This window comes from Chrysoperla carnea, chromosome 1 (genome assembly GCF_905475395.1).
Source record: "Chrysoperla carnea chromosome 1, inChrCarn1.1, whole genome shotgun sequence".
Lineage (NCBI taxonomy): Eukaryota > Metazoa > Arthropoda > Insecta > Neuroptera > Chrysopidae > Chrysoperla > Chrysoperla carnea.
The window spans coordinates 90,116,294-90,139,234 of record NC_058337.1 but is presented as its reverse complement, the minus strand read 5'-3'; the positions used below and the strand labels follow the sequence as shown (position 1 = coordinate 90,139,234).

At 28.8% G+C, this 22,941-nt stretch overlaps 1 protein-coding gene across 2 annotated transcripts; it reads right to left on the bottom strand.

Annotated features, from left to right (window-relative positions):
- Window positions 1-312: 312 nt before the first annotated feature.
- Window positions 313-7,721, bottom strand: LOC123303362 (myrosinase 1-like). Of its 2 annotated transcripts, none has more exons than XM_044886274.1 (8): window positions 7,601-7,721; window positions 3,668-3,766; window positions 3,334-3,600; window positions 2,646-3,031; window positions 2,245-2,339; window positions 1,730-2,167; window positions 563-666; window positions 313-505 (listed from the first exon to the last, which is right to left on the bottom strand). In XM_044886274.1, exons 1-8 carry the CDS (start codon window positions 7,606-7,608, stop codon window positions 391-393), a joined length of 1,512 nt encoding a protein of 503 aa, XP_044742209.1. In that variant the 5' UTR covers window positions 7,609-7,721; the 3' UTR covers window positions 313-390. The 2 variants fall into 2 exon arrangements, with proteins under 2 accessions (XP_044742209.1, XP_044742210.1); XM_044886275.1 differs by having other exon boundaries at window positions 3,668-3,754.
- Window positions 7,722-22,941: the final 15,220 nt, after the last annotated feature.

Sequence of the window (22,941 nt, the reverse complement as noted above, 5' to 3'; positions counted from 1 at the left end):
ACACAGATTTTAGGGGACATCAAAATAAACATGTTAAGTCCAAATAATACAAATATAAATAAACCATTTTTGGGATCCTTACACACAAAAAAACTTTTTGAGCAGCAGAGCTCCGTCACTAAAGTTATATTTTATTAGATATTTATAAATAAATGCTTTTTATTGAAATGGGAATTTTGTCTTTTCAATATTCTGAAAACATGCAACATACATAAAAAACGGTCAAGCAGGCACAAATTAAGCTAAAGCCATAAAAACTTCTAAAATCATAATATTTCTAAAACTGTTAATAAGCATGCATTATAATTATAGATCCATAATATTTTTAATAAAATTGACAAATTGTGTGCATTTTTAATTTAAGAAAATTTATTCGGAATATCGAATTTTTTACACATTTGACTTGGCATTTAAAAGAAAATCTTTATACCACTTCACAGATGCTCGAGGTTTCCTTGGTCTTTTAGGGTCAGTAAAATTTACTTCATAGAGTCCAAATTTTTTCCTAAAACATAAGCCAATAAGATTATAAGAAAAAAAAAGTTACAATCAACAATCTTACGTATAACCGGCGAACCATTCAAAATTGTCCATTAAACTCCATTGAAAATATCCTAATATATTACATCCTTCGGAGATAGCATCCGATAAAACTTGTAAATAACCCTAAAATTAGATACCAGTGGTTATATTTTGTGTTTAATACAACAAAGTGTATTTTTATTTGACTGTCAAGGAGTGGTTAAATAATCAGTTTTGTCGCGCGTATCTTGTACGTATGTATATTTGTTTGTAAATTTATTTAGTACTCTATAAAAAGTATACTTAGGTAGAGAACAAGAAAAAAAAACTAAATGGCGGGTTTTTGGCGCGAAGTAGTAATGCACTAATAAAAAAAATTACCTAAACCTATAGAGTGGGGTATCAAAATAATTAAAATTAAAAGAGGATTTAAAAAATATATATAAATTATACGTTTAAATTTAATTAGGAATGATAAATTGGGTTAGAAATTTTAATTTTTCAATTAGAGAGGTTTTTTAGTGGTGAGACACTATTAAGTCTAAAATAAAATTAATAATTAAAAAAATCAAAAAGCCCGCTGTGTTAAAAAAACATGAAAAGAAAGAAACAAGTCCAGTAGTTTACTTAGCGACTTTAACAGCCACGGAACATTATTGAGAAGATTTGAATCATATAGATTTTGATGGGCCCCGACTGTTGAAGTCGCTATGTAAACTACTGGACTTGTTTCTTTCTTTTCAGATTTTATTTAACTCAATTTTTTTATTAAATAATATTTAAAAAAATGTAAGGTAAAATGGCTTTGTTAAAAGCCGAACAAAATATTGTTGCATTAGTTTTTTAAAATAGACTGTTGAAGATGCTTTGATACAGTGCATAAGTTTTCGGAAAAAGATAAAATACCGATGTTCGTGTTGTTGAGGGAGATGAGCAATTCATTTATTACATGTTTGCGATCGAACTGATATTATAAAATAGACATATCGTGAAACAATTGGCCTTAGCCCTCCGAGTGAATATAGACTCCGTACGATTCCTTCAACAAAATATAGTGGAAACTTTAGTAAAATAAAGTGGAGATGTAAATCAATTACAAATGTCGAATTGATCTCGAAATTATACATTCTCTATATAAGGTATTTAATCCCAAATAGATTTTGTATGATGGCATTTATATCAAATTATTTTGTAAATTCGTTGTTACCTGTAAATATTTTATTCTACCCTGATCGTTTGAGGCTTTCTCGCAGAAACCATTTTCTGTAATATACACTGATGGATTATCATATTTATTTTTAATATACATCAAATTTTTATGAAATCCCCAAGGAACATAAAATAACCATTCCATTTCACTTGTTGGCCATGATGGATCGACTGAACTTATTACAGCCACATCGTTTGCCTGTGATGAGATTGAAATATTTATGTTATCACTATCATCACTAATCAATCGAGTTGAGTAATGATTTATAGCAAGAAAATCAGCACTAGAACGAATTAAATTGATTTCATCTTTAGTCAATGCTGGTAGGCGTGACTCTTCAAAGCCTTGAGCCTTACTCATATTTGCAACACGATCTTTTACTATTGTTGGAAAGTCGCCTTCTTTGGAAAAAATTGGATTTGCGTATATACCGAACTAAAAAATAAATTTAATGAGCACAAGTGTTAGCGATTTTGGTGTTACAAAAATTTGGTGAAAACTAAGTTTCTTACTTCAAATTCAATTATACGATTGGCAGCTTCTATATCTTTTGTACTGTTAGTTTTTGGCTCGGCCCAAAGAAGGTCTAAAACTATTCCAAGTTTTCCTGAAAATAATAATTTTCTTTAACCAATAAAGACTTTAAGTCTAATGTCCATAAATTGTATCTGCTTTACCCTGTTTGTTTCATTTATTTTTTTTTGCTTTTTAATAATAATCTTTGCCATTTATTTATAGACAGAGCTATAGCTAGTTAAAAATTAAAATAATAAATATAAGTCCAAAATGTAGAAACAATTGTTGGAATAAACAAATTTAGGAATACATTTTCGAGAATCTTAGTGTTTATAAGGAACTTTAACTAAATTTTGAAAAGCAAAAAATTGTACTTTAATTTTATTGTAACACATACCATTTTGGTGTGCAAATTCGTTCTTGTAAACTTCATAAGCTTTTGCGTGAGCTATCAATACTGTGTACACACATAAATACGGTGAAATATTTTCAGCAACCGTTAATTGTTCACTATTACCCCATACAGCACGAGCACAAAAATTTTTGGGTTCATTAAAAGTTGTCCAATATTTCACACGGTCGCCAAACGTATCAAACATTAGTCGTGCGTAACTTACAAAATAATCAGCCACTTTAATATTTGTAAAACCACCTAATAATTGTAAACAATTTGGTAAATCACCATGGAATAATGTTATAAATGGCTGTATATTATTGGCTAATAATTTATCAATTAATTCATTGTAATATCGTACTCCGTCAGGATTCAAATTGTTGGAAAATCTATAAAAAAGCAAACCAGACGTAAAACTTTATAGATTATTTTGATCTTTTCTCAGTAGCTAGCCACCATATAATAGGGCATATTTAGAATTTGCGACATCTTTAAAAAACTACCTACACTTAGCGGAGCGTTTAAAACTCCACATAAATATCAATTTGAATGTCCCGGTAATGTACTTTATTTCGATAACTACGATATACACCAATAGATGTGAGGAAGAGTCATATTTTGCAGTGTATGTTTCAATTTTCCTTGAAAAGATGAAGAATAATTCTAAAGTATAAAGTTAATCAATACCTACCCATCTGGTAGAATTCTTGACCATGATATTGAAAATCGATAGGAATCTACACCCAATTCACGTATAAGGCGGACATCATTATCAATATTATGATATGCGTCACATGCCACATCAGCATTCGAACGGTCCTCGATAACTGATGGATAATTATGAGTTACGTGATCCCATATATTTTCTGATTTGCCACTTACATTCCATGCACCTTCAATTTGATATGCAGAAGTACTTACACCAAAAATGAAGTCTTTTGGAAATTTAGGGTATATTCTTTGAATAAAAAATTTTATTATTTTTGGTTATTGAAAATAGTTTCTTAAAGAAATATAATACATACTCTGCAGATATTGATCTTGTTGTGAGGATGGAAATTAGTAGGAAAGTATACCATCTCATTTTCACTAGTATCAGCTTCTCGGACTTTCTGTAAATCGAACAAAAGATTCAAATGAATAAAAATTATTTCTTTTTTTGGAAAGGAAATTTAGAAAAAATTATGACTTGGATATTTAAAAATTAATGTTTAAATTATACAGTAGATTCTCAGTAACTGAACACTCTGTATTTCGTCCGTCCTTTCCACGCCGCTTCCTATGTCTATGAGAGTTAAATTACTTAAAAAAGATATAGGTACTAACATCAATTATACATGCATTTTTCTATAAAAATTCCAGTAATGCGTCATCTTAAATGAGTCCGGATTAGTAGGACTCTACTGTATATATATCTTGAATTCACAATTGACAGTCGAATCGTGTTTAATAATGCTTAGTTTTGATCTAAAGTTGTCATCATTCCAGCTTCTACACTGTTGTATATAAGTTACATGGGAGAACAAAATTATTATACTGGAAAATACAGGACACCAATAAGATAAGTATAGTATTGGGCACAATTTTCCCCCTTATTTTGTGCATCGCTGATGACATGATAAGCGAATAAATAATTTTATTTTGGCAATGACTTTTGTTTATTTGTATTATGTAAGCATCACACAGATAAGGTGAGTATTTTGTTTATATCATACAGAATATTTACTTTTGAAACTTTAATACCATGCAAATATTATCATTTGATTTATGTTTATGTTGAAAACATGCAAAGGTTGCGCAACAATTAGTTTTTTAAGTTTAGTTTTATATTACCCTTTAGTTTAGTGATTAAGATTTCTTTAATTTTATGAAAAACTAAGTCACTTTCACAGTATTACTAGTCGGTATTTTATCAAGCCATTAATTTAAAAAAATTCAAACAAAGAAGTTTGATATTTAACGGTGTTATAGACTATTTTTTATTTACATAACTTCTGGAATTTGAGGTGCCGTTTTCAACAAACGTACTCTTAATAATTCGAATTTTATTCAGATTTCTGTCCCCTCTATTTGTATTTGAAATTGCTAGAAAATGAGAAGTTTTGTTGTTGAAAAAAAATAGATCACATAACTATTTAGAACTTTGCACCTACAAATTACAGTTATAAACCGTTCTTTTTTTTTACTATGACCCTAATAATAAAAAAAGTAGATTATGATAACATTTTACAAGAGTACCGACTAAACTGAATGATATAGAAGCATGGAATTTTTCATTTTTAGTTCATTACATAACGTAGATGAATTCAAAATGAATTTTTGAATATTCATCCCCTTCTGCAACAAAATATGGAGCGAAAGTTTCAATGGAAACTGCGACATTTTTTAGCTAAAAAACGGTTTATTTTCCGAAGAAAGTTTGTATGGAAAAAAAGGATAGTTAGTCATGGGACTGTCGACAGAAGAGAAAACTTAAAACTTTGGATTAGCTAAATAGTAGGAATAATTAAAATTTCGTAATTTGCAAATTGAACTTATTAACGTGGGTATAAAATACTTATTAATGTTAATAATAAACTAGTAACAATACACAGCGTTTTCAAGCAGTCTTCCATCCAAGTACTAACTGTGTCCAATGTTGCTTGACTTCTCTGATCGGGCGAGAACCAGTTTTTCAATCTGATATGTATGTCACGTGGTATGTGTGTCACTTCCGAACTGACAAATCCATAAGTTTTATCCTTATCAAAAATCAAAAAAAGCGAAGTTTTCATATTGAAAATAAAAAATTGTATTATTTCACATAAATTTAATTAAAACTAACACTTTATAGTGTAGTATACAGATATTATTTGTAGTGTAAAACGCCATTGCCTTCTTTAAGCAAACATTTATTTATTTCAACATACTGTAAAAAGTTATAAGGCTATATCAACTCCAAACTAGTAAGAAACTTATGATCATGTTATACTGTACCATTATTTACTAGCAGTGGTGGTTTTGTAACGAATCATCCAACATTATATAATATGATACAACACCTAGCCAGATCACCTGAAAATACAGTTTAACCGACTACAAGTGCTTTGGGTGATAACCCACCCATATCTTGTTTGCCAAAAGTTTTGAATTACAACTGATTCGTGAGCGATCTTGTCGATTGGGTTGATGTTTGAAGTTTTGGTGATGAAGTTTTACAAATTGTAAGTGACCATTAACTTATGAACTACTACAAGACAACATTGTATATAGGTCTTGTTGAATGTATACCGTTGATCGAAAATAATGAGAAGGATGTTATCATACATTTAAGAACATATTTAATTGTTTTCTTATACAAGAACTCGTAAACATAAAATGATGATACCGCTGCAATTTTACCCGTAGCCTTATAACGGAGTGTAGAATCATTGGAAAATAACTACCAAATATAGTTTTTTTAGTCATAATTTAACCAATTTTACCTCCCACAAGGGTAGTAGGTACCGACCACTCATATCTCGTTAGCTAAGTTTTGCGGTTACAAAGCAGGGTGTACTAAACGCTGTGATTGTTGTAAAGCAGATTTAAAATACTAAACCATTTGTGCATTTTTCCGAGAATTATCTATCACCACAGGAAACTAGGTTTTATTAATTATCTAGGATTTTAGTAGTTGGCTTCTCATGTATAGTCACTGGTTTTAAGCTCCCGTGACTTATTTGCGCCCAAGAGTAAGTTTTATCCATTGTCTGCTGATCCTGCGCTTACATCAGGTATGCGTGATTGTATGATACTGTTATTCTACTTTACGTTAAACGATATTAATAGAAATGACTTTTTTCAAATCATTAGAATAGAAACATTAAAATAAACCGCTTTGCCTAGAGAAATAGTTTTTATTATAAAAATACTGTATTATACCATGATCAACAAATTTTTTGTAACCTTTTTGTGTATCTCCAACAGTTAAGTAGTTGTAACCAAAAAACCATTGTTACCTTCTATTTTCCAATAATCCTACAATTTTTTTTACCAATTTGCCGAAAGTCATTATAATGGATTAACTCAAAAACTACTGAACAGATTTTAAAAATTCGTTCACATATAGAAAAGTACATTTTCAGCAAGTAATATGGGTTTCAAAATAAGAGGTTCTGCACCCTAAATTAAAACCCTTGTAATTCTTAAAAAAAAAGGATAGTGAGGTCAAGCGAAGTGAAGGCTAAAACGCGATAATCATTGTTTTTAAAGTTCAAATTGTCCAGCCTAGTGGACGAGGAACTGCTTGTATTGTATATTTACTAGAATTATTCAAGGGAGATTTAAGACTTTATCGCCCTTCTCAACTAAATAAATAGACATGTATGGTTGTTATAAAAACAGTAGCAAATCGTAGACTTATGATCAAGCTGTATATTGTCGAAACAAAAATTCAATTTTATTTGGCGTTTCTTAAATACGTTATTCTTATTTTCAACCCCCGAAATAAAAAAAAGGGGTGTTATAAGTTTGACCGCTATGTGTGTGTGTGTGTGTGTGTCTGTCTGTCTGTCTGTGTTTCAATTGTTTAATTATATTATAGTAATTAGATTTTAGAATCCATAATCTATGCAGTTAAAAAGTATTATGTTTAGCAAAAAGTAATAATAACATAAATTGTGCATTTTACCAGAGCCCACAATTTTCAAATGAACTAACTGTTTTTCTATACTCCCTGTAAGTTGTCCTTTCGTAAAAGCATTGGTTCAATCTAAATAAGGTTAATTTTATTTCACAAAATATACTTTAAGTATGATAGGATGGCTCAATGTTTTCAATTTAACTATGCAGACGTAGTGCAAAAACCTGTTACCACTCAATGAAAACTAGTTTTTGATTGGCTAAATATTATTTACGTTTAGTTGTACTTTTCTTACAATTATATTCTCAATTTTCTGCTTACAATATAATAACAAGTGAACTTTATATATACTTACTATAACATAAACAACTGTATATTAGCACATGCAAGAATATATACACAATACTTATTTTTGAACAAACTTTGTATATGAATAACTAATATAGTAACAACAAAACTGCATTCTAATAACTGAATGCGATGTTCTAATTTATATTATGCAATATTTCATAAAACAAAATATAAATAATTAATAATAATTTCAAATTTCATTATCGATAAGATTTATCAACTTGTTTTATCTGTACTTCAGAAATGGATTATAACAAGATTGTTTATATTAAATACAATACAATTTGTTATTTATATCTTGTACATTAATCGGGACATTGAAAAAAATGATAATCCAATGATTTGATAGCCAATGATTTTTCGATTACTTCAAGGTGACACATGTGTAGAATGTAGATGTGTGGAAATCCTTTAACTTATCTCCGAATTCGTTAAAGGATAACAATCATACATTGTTAAGAAAGATGATAGAATTAAAACTCATTTTATTTTACTTAGAATATTTAGTTTAAAATATAAAATGTACTTCAGAAATAATACAGGTTCTATGTATGGAAGCAAACTACTCTTGTCCATAATGCACTAAATTACAGGAGTTATTTTATTATTTAAATAGGTTCAGTATCACGTACTGAATGTAAATGCACAAAATCCTTACAAAAATAGGCGGGGAAGTACTTCCATTTTAAGAAAAACCGTTTAAAGCCATATCTACATGAGCGTGCACTTTAGACCAAAAATGTCTTCTGTCTTCTATTGCCGATATGTCTTCTAATATTTGTTTAAACAGGGAAATTAAAATAACTTTAATTTTAACTCTACAAATTTCCTAAAACATTAACTTTAAACATTTTTTTCTAAAATTAATATTTATGAAGTTATTATTAGTTTAATGTTGCAACCACAGGGTGCAAAATTAATAAAAAAGAAGTATACATGGCGTAATGATAAAAATTCAATAAATATATGAAAAAGGTTAACTTTAGAGACATAATTAGAGAAATAGCAATAAATAGTTTGCCTTCTTACCTACATTTACATTCATTATGTGATACTGAACCTATTTTAATAATAAAATAACTCCTGTAATTGAATGCAGAAAAAATTCCTCTGTAGTCTGATGTAATATTAATGTCCCATGTTTTTATAACGGACGAAAACCATGAGGCCAAAAGTCGTCTTATTGTACAAGGAATGGATAAATTTTTTAGAAGGATATTATGGGGTGATTTTAAAGTTGCCATTGATAACTTTCAAATCGAGGCACGCAGTCTGGTGGTAGAAAAATAAACTATTAATGGATTACAATTGTCGAGTAAATAAATGGAAGTTGGAATTTTTACAGAACGTGTTAAAACAAAAAATAGAGTAACTTGTGCAGTAAGAGTAAAGCAAATAAAAATTTAAACGTAGTTTTCCCGTTAATTTCCAAAAGCAAGCGATCGTACAGTGTTATTAGAAAATTTTTTTAATAACAATTTTTTATTACTACAAATATTATAATAATTATTTAGAAGTTAAATTTGTATAATAATAATAATAATAATAATAATAATAATAATAATAATAATAAATTAATTAAATATTTTATCGACATTGTAATACTTTGGTCATTAGTAAGATCTATAAAAATTTTTGTTTTTCCAGTTTCCAGACTGCAAACACTTTAGTTTATATTTTATTTCGCAACGAATTCTGTCTGCCGCTTACATAATATTCAATGTAACTGCCAGGTATTATGTGGATATTATAATTATTCTGAAATTGATGGATTTTTGTTTTTGAGTAAACACGCCTCATGTAATAATCGTTCAAAAAACGCCAACTTTAAAGCTTTGAGCATAATTTTTACGTAATTTTCATTAAAGTCTATATTAATTATAAATAAATTTTTATCAACAAACGACGAATAGAAAACGAAAAAGGTTTTTTTAACGTTTTTTGACTGATCACATGGGTTAAACATTTAAAAGTGTAAGTTACTTTCCGACATGTTTTTTAAGCCACGCCTCCATGTCAGTTCCCAATTGGAAGAGGGGGTGTTGGTTGTGAGTACAGCAAAGAGGAAGGATGTTATAAGGTAGTATTTGTTTGTATCCATCGCAGCAGCCGGATAACAGCTAGCAAATTATAAAAACAATAAATTATTATAAAAATATAATTTAATATTATAAATAAAAGTGTTTATCTAAAATATTTATGAAGTATATAATAAAAGAACAATAAAAGCATTGACTAAAATCAGCGGGGTCAAAAAGTATAGTAGTGCCACTCATGATATTGAAAACGCTAGCAGATTTAGGAAGGGCGGATATTCTATTATATTATTTTACTAAAAATTAATAAATAAGAATTTGAATATTCCGAGAGTTGACTTTATCCTAGTATAGACTTTGTTCAGTTGTTCATTGTTCTTTGTTTTAACATTGTTTATCAACTGTTTTATTTTTTTACTAAAAATATAAATTTAATTATGATATTATAAAAGTTATAATTAATTAAATATAATTAATTTCTGTGAGTAGGAATATAGAAAAAAAATTTTTTTTTGTGTTAATTATTTTTCAATGTGGTAATAGTATCACAAAATAATAGTAATCGGCAAATTTTGTACTAAAACGTCTTTGATGCTTACTTCATCAACGAGGCTAACAATTTTCTTACTTTTGCTTATACAGAAAGAAAGGTTTATTTTATCCAATACTCCCCTTTTGACAAGTCATCCGCTATTGTAATCTTGATAATTTGAAATTTTAATGTTAGTTTCAATTTTATTATATAATACTGATATCGATTGCCTATAAAAACTCTCTGTCCTATGATGATGTTTTCAAAAACAATTCCAATGAGATAAAATAATTTTATTTTGTTCTATCACATCCAAATTTAATCCAATTTTGATAAACTGAGTATGTAATCCTACTAAATTTGAGCCATACTTTTCAAATTTGGGATCAAAATTAACCTAGCTCTAAAAGGTTTCAAGGATGTGGAACCCTGGTCCCGAAATTAAGCGGATGAGTGATAGGTAGCGAAAAATTGACATCACAGCTGAAAAGAATGACCCAAAATTAGTAGATTTCAAAAAAAATTCCAATAAGAACTGATCAAATTTGCCTGTGTTATCAAAAAAATCGAATTTTTTAACTTTATGACGTCATCAGAATCCAAAAAATGTAATTTCATACTTTTCATATTTGTTCTCAAAATTGCCCTACCTATAATAGGTTTTAAGAATGTGGAGTCCTGGTCTCGGAATTAAGCACTTGAGTGATAGCTAGCGAAAAATTCACAGCTAAAATTATGACCCAAAATTAGTGGGTTTCAAAAAAAATTCCAATAAGATCGGATCAAATTTTCCTGTGTTATCAAAAAAATCGAATTTTTTAACTATATGAACTAAAGAGACGTTTTCTATAGATATTATAGTTAAATTAAGATAATTATTGAGTACGTTAACAAAAAATTACTTAGAGAGGGATTTAAAAAACCCACTCAATTCAGTAATTTTAATGTATTTTGTGACTATGTGCTCCTCGATCATATTTTGGCCTTGGTCCCAGTTCTATTTACTTGAGCGTTGTAATTCTAAACATCAATGGCTGCTACTGGATTATTATGACAAATATATTTTCTTCATTTTCTTCTAAGGGTATTTTTTGAAACAATACAACATTTAACAGGTCCAAGAACAATTTTCAAGTATTTGCTAATTGAAGAAAATAATCTTTTTGTATTTTTAGCTAATATTTTGTTTGTTTTAATTTTTATTATTTCGATTTTTGATTATATCTTTTTTATCATGTTTTCAAGTATCTTTAACTTTTTTAATAATTTTATCAGAGTTACATTGTATTTCTATTTAATATGGATTTTCACCCCCCCCCCCACTAACAGTAGCATACAAAATTTCTTTATTTCAATTAAAATTGATCTGAAAAATATTAACCAAAAGCCAATGAAATGATGTAATTAGGTTTGGACATTTTGTATTTAAAAAATTTATTTATAACAAAACAAGTGCCATTAATCGAACTAATGCAAAAATTTTATTGTGACATAAATATCTTTTGTAACAAATACTTGCTGCAGGTTATTTTTATAACAATAATTACAATTATTATTTGGAATTGTTTTATATTTACTGAAATTATTTTACATTTATTTGTATTGAAACTATACATACTAGTAATGGGACGAATGTTGAATTTTGTACATTTGCGAATGCTTAACATTCGCATTCGCAAATGTACAAAATGAAGCGCTCACAAATTATAATGTATTAACTTAATTAATCCTTATATATTATTTCACCATTATGTTTTTTCCGCCTATACCTGATCTTTCTTATTCCGTTAGCAAATGCCATGATTCACTCGTCATTTATCAAGTCTGCCATGTTGGCTTCTGACGAAAAATATAATCACGGAATAAACTTGTACCGCTCACGCAAAAACAGGCTAGACAAATAATAAATAATTTTCATCAATGGTATAAATGACAGACAAAACGAATCATTGGAATTTGGCTAAGTACACGTTCTACTGGTTGTCCTGCGCACAGGAACGTGAATAGCAAGAATATTCTTCGTTCGTCGCCTGTAAATAATTCATAAGGCTAAATATTAAAACCTTGTTCAAAATTATTCAGCATTGGCTCTTGTACCATTTTCAGAGATAGGTTATATTGGGGCTGTCAACGAAGGACAAACTTTGGCTATAGAGCCCATTGAGATACCGTTTATGTGTTTTACCATCTTTCCGCTGATAATATACCATATACCATGCACTACACCAGCCCATCACAAATATTAATTTAATTAATACGCGACGGCGGGAATCGAACCCGCTATCCTAAGCATACCGCGGACGGAATTGGTTACGCCTTAACCGACTGAGCTAATAAGGTGACAGAGATACAAATGAAACAATCTAATAATATCAATGGAATGACATTCATTGTACATACATAAATTTTTGGTTGATACTATTACATAATATGGTTTATATTATAAACAATTTTACCTGTATCAAATATAAAAAAAATATGCAAAAACCCAACATAAATTTTGGGGAAAAACAAAAAAACATAAGCGAATAATATAAATAGCATAACATCTGTTGTGTGTTGACAAATAAATGGTCTATACTACATAAAAATTCATTTTAATAAAATACAAAACTATTAAAATAAACACCATACTGTTTTTATAGTAGCCATTTTGGCTTCATACCAAAACACACATGAATACATATATGTATATAGTGGAGAGCCGTTAGATTTTTACCTCGGAACCCAAGAATAGTCAATGAATCTTTATAAAAACTGTTCTACTGCATTGTTTAAAACTTACATAAAAAAGTTAAAAACAAAAATTTGTGCAAAAATTCTTGCCTAGTGGGTGGGGGGGGTGTCTCTTCTTTGTGGTGGAAAAGTTTATGTTAAAAATGATAACGGGAATCGATAGAAAAATGAATTATAAGCAAAAAAAGTCATTTAAGTATATTTCGAAAAGTCAAATAACAGACAAATTCGAAGTTTTTTGAAGAAAGTAGATGGCACACTTTTTAAAGTACTATGAAAAAACCATTAAAATGGGAAAAGTTTCCGAAAATTTTCATGCAAATAACATTTTTCCATTTTCATGGTTTTTTATAGTATTTTAAAGAGTGTATGATATTCTTTTTTCAAAAAACTTCAAATTTGTCAGTTATTTGACTTTAAATATTCCGAATTTCAATCGCCAACAACTCGGAAAGTATTGACTTTTCGAAGTATACTTAAAAGACTTTTTTTGCTTGGAATTCATCCTTCTATCGATTCCTGTTGTCATTTTTAACATAAACTTCTCCACCCCCAAGAAGGTCTCTCCTCCACCCCTGGACAAAAACGCACAAATTTTTGTTTTAACTTCTTTAAGTAGCCTTTAAACAATGTATTCGAACAGTTTTTATAAAGATTCATTGACAATCCTTGGATTCCGAGCTTTAAGCCTATTTATACCTTACGAATCTCTGTTAATAGGTACATTTATATAGTTTACAATATAATTAATTACAAATATCATGCAAGGTAGTTTAAATTTATAGAACGTACCATATATTAATACTTTTAGGTGTATTATTATTATAATAAGCTCTATGTAAGTTTGAATATTAAAATTTGGATAACACTCGAAAAAATTGTTCGAAATAAGTTCTCTTTTTCCCGAGAAAAGAAATCACAGTAACAAATACAATTCATAAACACTATTTACTTAATTTAAAGTTACGGTCTTGACTAGATTTTATTACTTTGAATCTCTATCTCTATCTCTATAAATTATAAATGCGAAAGTAAGCATGTTTGTTTGTTTGTTTGTTTCTTACACTTTCACGCTAAAACTAGCGAATGGTTTTTAATGAAACTGTACAGAAATATAGCTCATACTTCAAAATAACACATGAGATATAATTTATAAAGATATATTAATTTTTTTAGTTAATTTAATTTGACTTTAGCATAAATTACAGATTTCTGTAAAAGTAGTCATTTGACATTACCATAAATTACAGATTTCTGTAAAAATAGTCAATATAAAATATTTTACGGCCATCTTATTTGATAGACTCAATGAATAATTACTATTATACATTTAAAAAAATTGAAAACAATACATATATTTTACCTGTGTAAAACAATCCTTACCATTGTTCCATACCGATTGTTATAGAAAGGGAAAAAGCGAGAGCAATCTTTACTTTTAAACCCACCGAAGCGGGTGGGACGGCATAAATCGATCTTCACCCATCTGATAACCAGATCAGACATATTTTTAATGAATTTTATTGATATTTAAACATGTCTATAATAGTTTTTCTATGGAAAAGTGTTCATGGCTATTTTTAATTAGATTAATTTTAATCAATTTTTTCCATGAACGGTTTTTTCAGGCAAGCCTACACCATTAATTTCGTAATTGAATTATCTTTCTTCTGATACTAATCAGCTTGAAGACACCTCAACAGATCAGCTTGATGAAGACACCTCAACAGATTGGTGAAGTTACCTCATCAAGTATGAACAGATAAGTCAATATAAGTAACTACACCGATCTGTTAGCGAATGGAAATTGGTAACAGAAAGATAATTTTATAACGAAAATAATGGTAAAAGCTTGCCTGAAAAAAACTGTTCATGGAAAAAATTAATTAAAATTAATGAAATTTAAAACAGCCATGATCACTTTTCGATTAAAATATGATAGGTCCATGTCTATGTCACTTTATGGTTATATTTTAGCCACTTGTCTATAAAACCCGTATGCAGTTCATACTTGACTCGACGAAACTGTTGATTGTTATGTTTTCTGGGAAGTTTAGTTGTTTTTAGAGCCATGCAGATCTAATGACCGGACAGCACATCCACAAAAACTATAACAATAAATGGTCTCCCCGAGTCAAGTGGGTGACTTGTATGCTGGTCTACGTACAGCGTCTAGAGAAATAGAATTCAAGGGCCGATTAAATTAATTATAAGTTTTAAGTTGAAACAGTTCAAAGAAGCGAGTAAGTTTTTTAACTATATAGGTGTAGTTTTGTTTAAATTGGGTTTGATTGTACATAGGTGTATATTAAAATTATGTACCTATAATGTAAAGTATGCAACGTGAGTGTCATTCGCGCATTTACAATTTTTAATTTGTATATTGAAATCCGCCATAACCATAGAGTTTATATTTACCAAAGCCATTGTGTACAATATTAGAGCGATTCATATCTTCTAACTAAAAAAACAATTCTATTGGAAGGCCTTAATTTTTCCCGCTCTATTTAGTTGTGTATAAAAAATGCATAATAATTCCATTGGAATTGCCATTTTATTTAGTAGGTAGATATGCATCAGTAAAAGATTAGAAAACCTCCGACTTTTAAATTTTTAACCGGAAACCATAATTTATAATTTTTCGTTGAAATAAAATTAACTTCAGATAAACAAATAAACTGAAATTGAAAATATATTTTCAATTTTGATAGTGAATTTAAAGATTTATTTATCAATTAATCACCCTTGTATAGGTCTTTTGTGAAAAATTCATATCGGTTAAAAGAATGAGTCATTGATAAATTTTTTTTGGATCATTTTCATTTTTTCGGTATCGAAATACCTTAAAACATAGAAAGTTCTTCCCAAAGATATATGTAGTTTCGGTTATTAACCAATGTTTTATAAAACAACAAATGAGAAAAAACAACCCTTTTGACTGTGTATGTTGAAAATTACAAGCACAAAAAGACAGCAAAATATATGTATTTAAGATTCGAATGGCCACAAGTATATTACTCAGTTTAAAAACTAAATATCATAACTATTAAATATATCCTACAAAAGAAAGAGAACAAATACAGAACTTAAGTTTGAAATAATATTGAAAAACCACAATCGTCTCTATTCCCATGTTGACTATACATTTAATAATGTTATCCCTATATAACATGTATTAACCTAAACATTTTCTTTTGCTTTTCTACATGTATGCGAATGTGCCTAACTAAATCTAACAACATTTAAACTCTTTGTAAGTATGTTCTTTAGTTTACCCTAAGTTTTTTTTTTGGTTAGTACAATATGTTATTTGATTTAATAGGATTCCGTTTTTAAATGGAATAAACGAAACCAATGTTCTAGTCCTTAATCATGTGTTTTTAAAGAGCAAAATCAAATTTAATCATTTTTAAAGAGCAACGCTTGTAGCTCTGTCAATCATTGCTTCGATTCTAATGAAATCTGACGCAATATAATTAAAAATTGAAGGCCTTATAATTGAGAAAATAAAAAATAAATGATAAGTGGTGACTCTTCTTCGTGGGTGAGTATTCGTAATCGATACGAATGTGCCCCATCTTTTAACCTTCCAACGAAATGTCTAAAAATATCAAGAAAGGAATTTATAAAATACTTTCAAAAGGTGCTTATTTTGAGCACCATTTGTTAATTAGAAGTGGGAACGGATCCATTATAAACAAATTTGGGAGCTTATACCTATATGCCCTGACCTGGACTACTTTCATATGAGCTTTGCACTACTAGCCGATAAATCATTATTCCGAGTCGATTATGATCCTCAACTTAATGCGTTCACGACATATATATTGGTTATATTTTTTAACAAAATAAATTTAAATGATCGATCTTTGTTTATAAAAAACTAGCAGATACCTGCCCGCTTTGGTGGGTAACAAGACGTTATAGCCCTCACTTATCCTTCCTTTTGTTCACAATTTTATGGATTTTAATTTTTTGGTGGGGAACTGTAACATTTTTGAAAATGAAGTTTTGGCCATGATAATCGCTGACATTGCTACTTTCTATAGCTTCAATCATTAAATTAACCTGATTTTTATATTTTTTGGGTCAAAATTACTCCATCCATCGAGTTTCATCAAATTCCATAACAAAAATTTTTGGTATCTTCAATTTCGATAAAACTCAGTAAATAAGGTAATTTTGACCCACAAAGTACAAAAATCGAGTGCATTTGATGATTGCTCGAATAGTTTTTGAGATACGGGCTAAAATCGAGCAAAGAATTATACCGTCTCATAAATAAAGAGCCAATACTATACAATCAAAATATCAATATCGTTTAGTTAATATCCGTTTTATGTTAAATGAATTTAAAAAGATTTCATTTATTGTATGAGCCCCAAAAGCCCTCTAAATAAACATAAAATTACATAAATCGAAGAAATAAGCTTTTTGTCTTGTCTTTTTCAATTTAATGCCAAGAAAGTTAAAACTTTCTAGAAAAATACAATGTACGTTCTTACAAAAAAGTACATAATTATTATTGAAGATAATAATTTTGTTAGAAAAACCAATTTAAACTTGAAATATATTAAAATAAAACGGAAACTAATTGCAATTAAGTTGACTTATCTATATTTTAGTTATAAAATGCAATTACCTACATGGAAAATTATTACCACAATAAATGTAAGAAAATTAGTAATTTATATGACATTAATTAACGATAAGAGTCAACTATACTTACATATAACAAATACTACTAGTAGGTACCTTACTACCTACTACCAAGATACAATTGTATTTAGTCAGGATATTAATAACCTTTTGTGTAAAGTAAAATAGCAGCGGTACCTACTTCTATCGGTATAATAATATATATGTATATATATTTATGTTGTAATTAGTTTTATGCACGACATCATTTTCAAATGTTTCGACAATTTACATGTTTATCGACTCTCTAGTAAGGTAAAACATAGTACCTGGAGTCATATTTACCTTGAATTTTCTGTAGTTTCTATAAAGATATTGCTTTGAAATTTAGCCTGAAGATTGATTATCATTAATATGGTTTGGTTTTTTAACTAAATGAAATAAACTTCGAAAACTAAAACTCCGGCTCTCTAACACAATCGTGCTCTTAAAAGTATGAAAACAAGAAAATATTTTTATTTTAAATTGTTATGATCAGTAAAATCGTCATTACAGTCGGTGGACCAGGGGTTTTAGTTTTCGAAACTATTTTGGAATTATAGTTTTGAGATAAAGTATTACAATATACATATATTCGAAAAGTGCTAATTCAGCCCTTTCATTTGATGTCTAACACGGAATCGTTAAATTATAATTTGCTTTTAGTGTGTGACTTAATGTCCTCTAGAGAGCGCCATATTCAATTTAATGTGACATATAGCCTATAACCATCGGACAATCAGGACGCTCTTAAAGATACCTCATTTGTCAAATTATGATAAGTAGTATAGAAGTTAGAAGGGAACAGACGAAAATATTTACCTTTTAAACCATTTTGCGGTTTTAATTTCGTGATTAAATATAATAATATACCTATATACTTTCGAAAAGTGCTAATCATGTCCTTTTATTTGATACCAAACACGCGATCATTCAATCGAAATTTGTTTTCGATCATAACTATATGTCCTCTAGACACATTTTTATCGATAGTTGTTTAAAATTAATATATATAAATTTTCATCCTGGTACTACATCTTCCCCCATATATGATGATAATGATTATACTTTGCGAGGCATTAAAAATGACGTTTTATGATTTTTGTGTGAATGGCACTTGTTTGATATGCTTTTATTGTCTCTGACCTGTATGGTATATATATGTAAGAATCTATGAATGTAAGAGAGCTTGAATGAAATTAAATTTGAAATTGATGCCCCATTTTTATCAGTTTATATGCTATTAAAAATAAATACTAGTCAAGTGGCTGTATCTCGGAGAAAAAATTACCAGCTGATCCCCTGAAAAGTGAAACGTAGGAGACAGATGGGAGCATTATAATCCATTACCTTATGGTAAGCAGACATTTTTTTTCTACAAGATATTGGGTTTACTACAATCTTATATATAATTCCTTTATCTTCTTATTCCTTTATCAAATCTCATATTATCGTATATATTATTTCTCCTTATTCCATTATCAGATTTTCCTTATTCTTTCCATCAAATTCTTACTTGAGCCAGCCTCTCTTTGATGACCTCTCCGACCTAAAGTCAGTCGACGTCAAAGCCCTGCTGCTGTTCTTAAACAGCTCCAAATGGTTCATGGAGTAGTTGCCGGTGATGGGCCAACACATTTACGGTATCACAACGAAACTTAATCTATGAGTAAGTTTTTAACTTTAAAAGATACTATTTCATATTGAAAATTAAATTTTTTGAAATTAAATTCAATTATGTGTAAATATTTAACGTTAAAAAGTAATATTTCACATTTAAAACTGTTTCATAGTTGATGCCCGTAAGTTTATGTTTGATTCCTTATCAAATGCAATGTATTTCTATTTTATAATATGAATGAAATTCTGGTTTTGATGGATAACACTAAAAATATGAATATTTATTGTATAAAACTGGTATTTTGAGGAATACATTCAAAATTATTAATGATTGAAAATAACTCTTCAGACAAATTAAAGAGTTAACAAGGTTAAGTAATAAAAAAAAACCAATAGTAAAAAGAGCTAGTAAAAATCGAACATTGAAATAAAGACATAAATATCTTCTTTCTTAATCAATACTATGTATGGATTCTGTAGAGACAGAAGTCTCAGAAGTTTTTTAGACAAAGACTTCAACTTTACGTAAATTAACGATTAATGCATATTTTAAAATATTAGGATTATGATGGGGAGATAATTCATTATCTCGAATATCCGTATTTCCGAATAATAAGTAGACGAATCCAATAAATTTGACTTTATATTTTATTCAATTCATTTTCTACATAATTGTCAATAATCTCACCATCTGTCATAGGTTTTTAGTGGTTGGCCTATCTAATTAAAGGATTCAACTTTAACTTAATTTTTCAAATCCTATTACTTTTCAAACTTATATTCAATCAATTTCTAAAAGTGTTTCTTAAGAAATATATTCTATATTCTTTCCAAAATTATAGACAAAAATTAAAAGTTTGGTCTACCTTGAAGATCCTCTTATATACATCGTATATGGCATCACTGTCTATTTTGTGTACCAATCACAGAGTTTTAACCCCCAAACTAAAAAAAGGGTTGTTATAAGTTGGACCGCTTTAAGTGTGTGTCTGCCTGTCTCTCTGTTTGTCTGTGGCATCGTAGTGCTTAAATGGATGAACCGATTTTGATTTAATTTTTTGGAAAGTGTTCTTAGCAAGTGCGAGTTTAGGGTTCGGTACTCGAAAAATTTGTTGGGGGTTTTTTAAATTTTGTTCATTTCACTTATTAAAAAGCTGTCTTTCAGAATATGATGTATCAAAATATGATGTATCACTTGAGTTATGAATTAAATTCTTTGCTGTCGAAAAAGTTGATTTTTTTCAACAAAAAATATAATTTCGATCGTTAAAATTATAAAACTAACTAACATTCCTAAAATTAATACATAGAATGCTATTTGTAAATGCGAAATCGATAATGGTGATGGGTTTGAAACAATTAATTTCTGATGTAAGTTTATCGCATTTTTACTAATTGATTCAAAGAATAATTTTTTAAATATACCACATTGGTGTAACAATAAAATATTACTATCAAATTTATCAATTAGTGGATGACCTTTTTGAAAAAGCATCGGTAAATGAAAAGATAAAAATTTATTTTTCAATTTGTAAAATCGTGGGCGATATGTAATTTTATCTAAAGTTGTTTTAAAATAGTAATTAAATGTTGACTCTGCAATAACCGTCGCTAAATTACCACTTCGCACAACTTCTCTTAGATCATCTTTAGAATGTCCATTACTACTTACTATAGTCCGGTTCTTAAATTGCTTGTGGAATAGTTTGTAAACGTAGTAAGGTGCGAAAATTTTCATTGGCGATGCAGCCAATTCTCCTACAGATGAAATACGATTAACTGTATGTGGTTGAGTTAAAATACTTTTTAGATTGCCTTGAAAAGCTGAGTCTAAATGCAATGAAGAAAAAAGCCATAATATAAATAAAACTCGAAGCGTCGCAGATTTTGGACAATATTTTGTCGGCAATCCTAAAACAAACCAAAGCAAGAAATTAACTTCCATTCGAATTTCTTAAGATATCTAGAAAAGTTTAATCTTAAAAACCGAGAATTATCTGGATATTTTTGGAAAACGGCAGAGAGAAAGAACTACTATCCTTTACTATTTTACAAATATTTTTAGAATGAAATTTTTTTTAAACTTATAAACCCTGATTTACCCCCCCCCCCCTCCAACTCTATGCACAATAGAGTTATTTATACAAAATTTTTGGGAAAAATATAGTGAAGGGATTTGAAATTGATTCAAAAGACTATTTGGTTGCAAAAGTACCTTTTATTTGGACATAAATAAAAAAGTTATTTCATGAAACTATATATTTTCAAGATAATTATCGTTAAAGTTAAAGACACACTGAAAAAAATTCTTAATATCAATCGATATTAGGTTGTCTCAACCTCATCGCGAGATATAACATGGCTAATTGGGCCAAGAATGTGATACAACCACCGGGGTTGAGTGGTGAAGTTGACACAAACGCATCAGTTGTTTGTATGAAAGTAATATACTGTCAAACAAACTTCATATATTAATGATTTGAAATGCAACATAGTTTTAAATAATCTTTTTCTGATTGCTACCACTTATAAATATTATAACAAAATACTGATGTTATTGTCACAACCACATAAGCAGGTTTATTAGGTTTATTTACAAAAAAGGTTAGATTTCTTCGAGTAGGATTTAAACCCGCGACAAATGGATTACTACTGATTTTAGTCTCTTTAGTCCACCTCTGTACTAACTGCGCTATCTATGGTTGTTATATATGAACAATAATATGCTATATATTATAAAAATGATCAATAAGTTTTCTTCAATCTCTCTATCAGTTAGTAACAACAATCTTGACGTAGTTGACACAATCAAATATACATTAGACATGGCAGGTATGTGCTCGTAATAACCAAATTCTATATTTAAAGCAAACGTAGAGCAATTTTCTTAACGTAGAGCAATTCGTCCATTCCATTTTTAACACGATTATATGTTCCAACTAAGTACAATTTTATTTTCCATCAATAAAATACATGACTTTAAGCTAAAGTCAATCTCTTTCATAGAAGAAATGATTTTGTTTATTTAACTTCAGTGATTTTGTATCAATGAATTCATATTTTGAATTCAATCCCATTCTATTGTAAATGCAAATATTTACTTGTTCCAATCATTAGAAAGTTGTTTGAAAGTATTTTTACTTTCTTTCAATATGAAACTTCGGGATGAGGTTGTAATTATTTTAATGTTTTTTCAGTGCAGTTAATGCAAGAAAATTATATTACATAAGCCAAAAGTTTGGGCGACCTAGCCGATCTTATATTATTTAAGTTATATTATTTAAGAATCACAAAGTACTTTCTAGTCTCATTAGTAGCTAGAAGTAAAGACTATGTAGTAGAAGTAAAGAAGTAATATTTACAAAACTAATCAAGCGCTTATTAAATTGATGATTTTTCTGCAAATAGAAGCCACTTACCTAAAATCAACTGAAGTTGAATTAGAAATACATTGAAGAATGATTGCTGCAATGTATTTCCATAAAAATACGAAACGAAAACTGATTTCATTATTAAAACAAACAAAATCGCACACCATGTCTCCCATTTAAAAACAAATGCAATATTTTTCCATTGTGCGTAAGCTGGTGGAATTGGTATAACCCATATTAAAGAATCTGATAATAAATAGTAGGATCGAATAAAATGAAGCGGTAATTTATCAGTTAATGTAGTGGTACAAAGTATATATCCAAACGTCCGTAAGTTATTCAATTTTTCCTCTAACCATTCTACGACCGCATC